Source organism: Juglans regia, chromosome 12, assembly GCF_001411555.2.
Source record: "Juglans regia cultivar Chandler chromosome 12, Walnut 2.0, whole genome shotgun sequence".
Taxonomy (NCBI): domain Eukaryota; kingdom Viridiplantae; phylum Streptophyta; class Magnoliopsida; order Fagales; family Juglandaceae; genus Juglans; species Juglans regia.
The window spans coordinates 19,516,917-19,521,102 of record NC_049912.1 but is presented as its reverse complement, the minus strand read 5'-3'; the positions used below and the strand labels follow the sequence as shown (position 1 = coordinate 19,521,102).

Below are 4,186 nucleotides of genomic sequence, written 5' to 3'. Positions count from 1 at the left end.
ATAAGGCTGCCTATATTTTACCTAGACTTGTATGATTTGGAAGAAATTCCTTCAGTCCACTATTTTAAGTGAGATGATGTAAGTCTTCTTTGAGCAATAAAATCTCTATTTATCAAAAAAAAAAAAAAACCTCAAAGATACATAAATCGTTTAAAAAATAATTATATTTTGAAGTGTAAAATATAATTTTTCTGATTATAAAAGGTTTAAGTGGCATACCTGTTAGAAATCACGACTCAGGGTGTTGTTGGATTTTGTTAAGCGGAGAAATTATTAAAGAGTACTTCTATATAAAATCGTGAAGTATGTATACGCCGTATAATTACTTTGAAAAAGAATGAAGTTTATTATTAAAAAATTAATTTTTTTCATTTAAATCTCATATTTTATTTATTTTTTTAAAAAAAATTATGCAGTAATTAGACAATTCACAATTATAAATATCTAAACCGTTCTTCATACTTTTCATTTGTGATAAGATATATAATTAATATTAATCACACGATCCTCAAATTAAGAGTATATTTTTAAAGAAGTTCATAATTTTATATATAATTTTATTTTATTAATATTTTTTAATTTAAATTTAATATTTAAAATTTAAAATTTAAGATTTTTAAAATTTTATTTAAATAAAATTATAAAAAATGATAGTTTTTGGTACTTTAATGCAGGGAAACAGTAAGCACAAAACGGAGCGAAGCAAAATGTTAACAAAAAAAATATTAAAAAGAAAAAACTGCAGTCTCATAGGAAACCAACGCGTGCTATCCTCTGATTACTTTGCTTTTATAAGCCTCGTTTCCACGGTTTTTCTCTCCCTTCATCCATCTAGAGAATCAACAAGCGACACCTCACACCCCCCACTCTTCCCCAACCCCGTTACGTTTTCTCTCTCTCTCCCTCTCTCTCTCCCCGTTCTACCATTTTTCTTTTCCCATCACCTCTAAATTACTTATCAAGAGCCTGATACGCAAGAACGCAGCTCTCGTATCATTCGAAAGGTAAGAACTCTCCTACACCTTTCCACGATTTCTGTGATCGATTCTTTGTTTTGTTTTCTTTTTCTTTCCTCTCAAAAATATTTATTAGAATTTGATACCAGAATTGTGTTTCGATATACGATCCTGAACGATTCTAACCGGACTTTTATCTGATTCCAGAATTAAATGAATCAGATTTGATTATCTCAAAATCAGGTTTAGCTTCAGCTTCTCCCCCTCTCTCTTTCTAATAAATCTCTGAATCTTTTCCAGGTGTTCGTCTTCTCCGCAAACGACAGAGAGATATTGAATCCTTTTGTGACAATCGGAGCGGAGAGATACGGAATACCTGTGGATCCATACCATACTGTAAAGCGATGGCGTCGACTCTGCTCTCGAACCCGGTAACGAACTCTGATCGGTCAAGAAAGAAGAAGAAGAAGAAAATCCAAGCTAAGGATCAAAATGATCAGGACCCCATCAAATGGAAGTCCGACTCTCAACAACAAATCTACTCTTCGAAGCTCCTCCAGGCTCTGAGCCAAGTCCGGCTCAGCAGTCCTCCACCTCCTCCTTCTTCGGCTGACGGGCCCCGCCGTGGAAGAGCCGTGCGCGAGGCGGCCGATACAGTCCTGGCCGTGGCCGCCAAGGGGAAGAGCAGGTGGAGCCGAGCGATTTTGACTAATCGGCTCAAGCTTAAGTTCCAGAAGAAGCACAAGAAGCAGAGAGTGGTGGCGACGGTGTCCGGTTCTAGCCGATCGTCCTCGAAGAAGCCCAAGGTGAGTGTATTGAGGCTGAAGGGGAAGAGTCTACCGGCCGTGCAAAGGAAAGTGCGGGTCCTTGGCCGGTTGGTCCCCGGTTGCCGCAAACAACCGTTGCCGGTTATTCTAGAAGAAGCTACTGATTATATAGCCGCGCTAGAGATGCAGGTCCGAGTCATGGCCGCCCTCGCTGAGCGGCTCTCCGACTCCGGCGCCGGCTCCAGTTCAGCGCCGCCCAGCTGATGATGACACCCTTTGGCTATTGCCACGTCCCATTTCATTTCCTTTTCCTTTTGTTTTAATCTTAATTTTTAATCCTTCTTTATTTCTCCTCTTTTTTTTTTTTTCCCTGTTAAATACATGCCCCTTTCTCTTGCAAGTAAATCTATCTATCTCACACTTACCTTGAAATTTCAGTCTCTGCCCTCTCCTATATTTCACTACAAGTTCCTTGTTTTTTTTCCCCTTTATAACCTATTATTTAAAAATTAAAAAAAAAAAAGAAAAAAAGAAAAAGAAAAAGGGTAACCGATTGGCAACATTATTTTTTAATTATTCTTAAAATGCCCTCTAAATCTCGCATCGAAAAAGGTTCGGTTTCGGATCAAGATTTTCTGCGACTATATATTTTACTACATTTTATGTAATTAAGGTGAGATATATTCAACATTTGAGTTTTATGGTATTTAATAGTATTTATGGGCCTTGTAGTTAGTAAGGATTACATTTATTTCTTCTGTGTATCCGTACGATACTCCCAAAATAAAATATTAATTTTTAATTTAAGTTAATTTTTAATTATGGATACGGCTATTATGCCGTTCTTCGCATTTTGACCGCTGGGCGATTAATTTTTTTTTTTTTTTTATATTTTTATATTTTTTTACATATTTAAATATATTTAAAAAATAAAAAAAATACATCAATATATTTAAAATTATTAAATAAAAAAAAATTTTTGACCAGCGGTCAAATAGAGGTATCGCTTTGGAGAGATAATGTAGTGTTTCTCTTTAATTATATATATATATATAACTCTTGATTATGTAGTTTTTCTTTCCCATCTTGATTAAGTAGATGTTAGACATTATCTCCTGATTCAATACAGAAATAAAATGAGATATCTTTACAGAAGTAAAGCTTTTGTTTAAAGAAGAATTCTTCTCATCAATCACTATTCACCACTTCATATTTTATAAAAAATATTTTCATACCTTATAAAAAAATTATAGGTGTGGAGTGTGAAAGTGAATAATAATTTATGCATAACATTCCTCTTGTTTAAAACATTAAAGATAATTGGTTGCATATTAAAAATCAAATTTGAAATATTTAATTAAAAGTCATATATCTTAAAATTTTATTTTAAAAATGTTTTAAATTCATTTTATATCATATGCGTCAAGAATCAAGAAAAACCATTAAACATTAAAAGGATATTAATTTTAAAATAAAGATTAATAATTTAATTAAATGTATATTTTAATCTTTAAGTTATTTTAAAAATTAAAAATTGAGAATATACAGATATAACAACAAATATTTATAAGGATTGCCATCATAATAATTATTAATATAAAAAATAATATTTTAATAATATATTATTCTACTTTTAATTTTTATCTAAAATGATCTGCTCTTACCATCCAAACTACACCTTACTCTATTTTAAAGGTATTCACAGTGCCGGCTCTTCCATTAGGCCACTCAGGCAATTGCCTAAGGTCCCTAATGAAAGAAGGCCCTTAAAAAAATATATAAAGTATAATTTTTTTTTTTTATATATATTTAATAAAAAATTTTAATTAACTCAATGGGAAGGAGAATATAAATAAGATCAAATAGATATTATATCATTATTATTTTTAAAAGTATTACATATAATAATTATTTTACCTATTCTCCTTCTAAGAATACACTTCTCTTTTTTCATTATTAGTTTAATATATAATTAATGTAAAAATTATAAATAGCAAATTTTAATTTTTCAGTGTTCATAAAAGGTTTTGGTATAATCCTTTGAAGAGGTAAGAGCCCACTTTTTTTCAAATGTATAAGTTGTTTATAGAATTTTATTGCCAATAAAGATTATGAGTCGAAAGTAATTGTAAACTAGATTTAATAAAAGTCTCTCTAAATCAAAAATTTTCTAATAAAGATTAAGTCAGGTATTAATTGAAAATGTGGTATAAAATCTTAATTAATAATTTTACTTTATAAAATGATAGGAATTATTTTTAAATAAAAAATATAATATAAAAGTAAAAATAATTTTATTTAATTTTACTTAAAAAAAAATATAGCTCAAAATTTTAGCAGATCCCGAAACATATTGAACCGGCACTGGGTGTTCATTCAATTCATTAATGCCTCTCTAAGACAGACAACGTCGGTCGGTCCTTTTATTTTGTATTTGGATACGGAATCCCGGGACAGATGTCA

General features: G+C 30.9%; 1 protein-coding gene across 1 annotated transcript; it reads left to right on the top strand.

The window, feature by feature from the left end:
- The first annotated feature begins 800 nt into the window (after window positions 1–800).
- Window positions 801–2,155, top strand: LOC108994841 (transcription factor bHLH147). The gene is made up of 2 exons (XM_018970229.2): window positions 801–1,004; window positions 1,257–2,155. Exon 2 carries the CDS (start codon window positions 1,361–1,363, stop codon window positions 1,985–1,987), a length of 627 nt encoding a protein of 208 aa, XP_018825774.1. The 5' UTR covers window positions 801–1,004; window positions 1,257–1,360; the 3' UTR covers window positions 1,988–2,155.
- The last annotated feature ends 2,031 nt before the right edge of the window (window positions 2,156–4,186 follow it).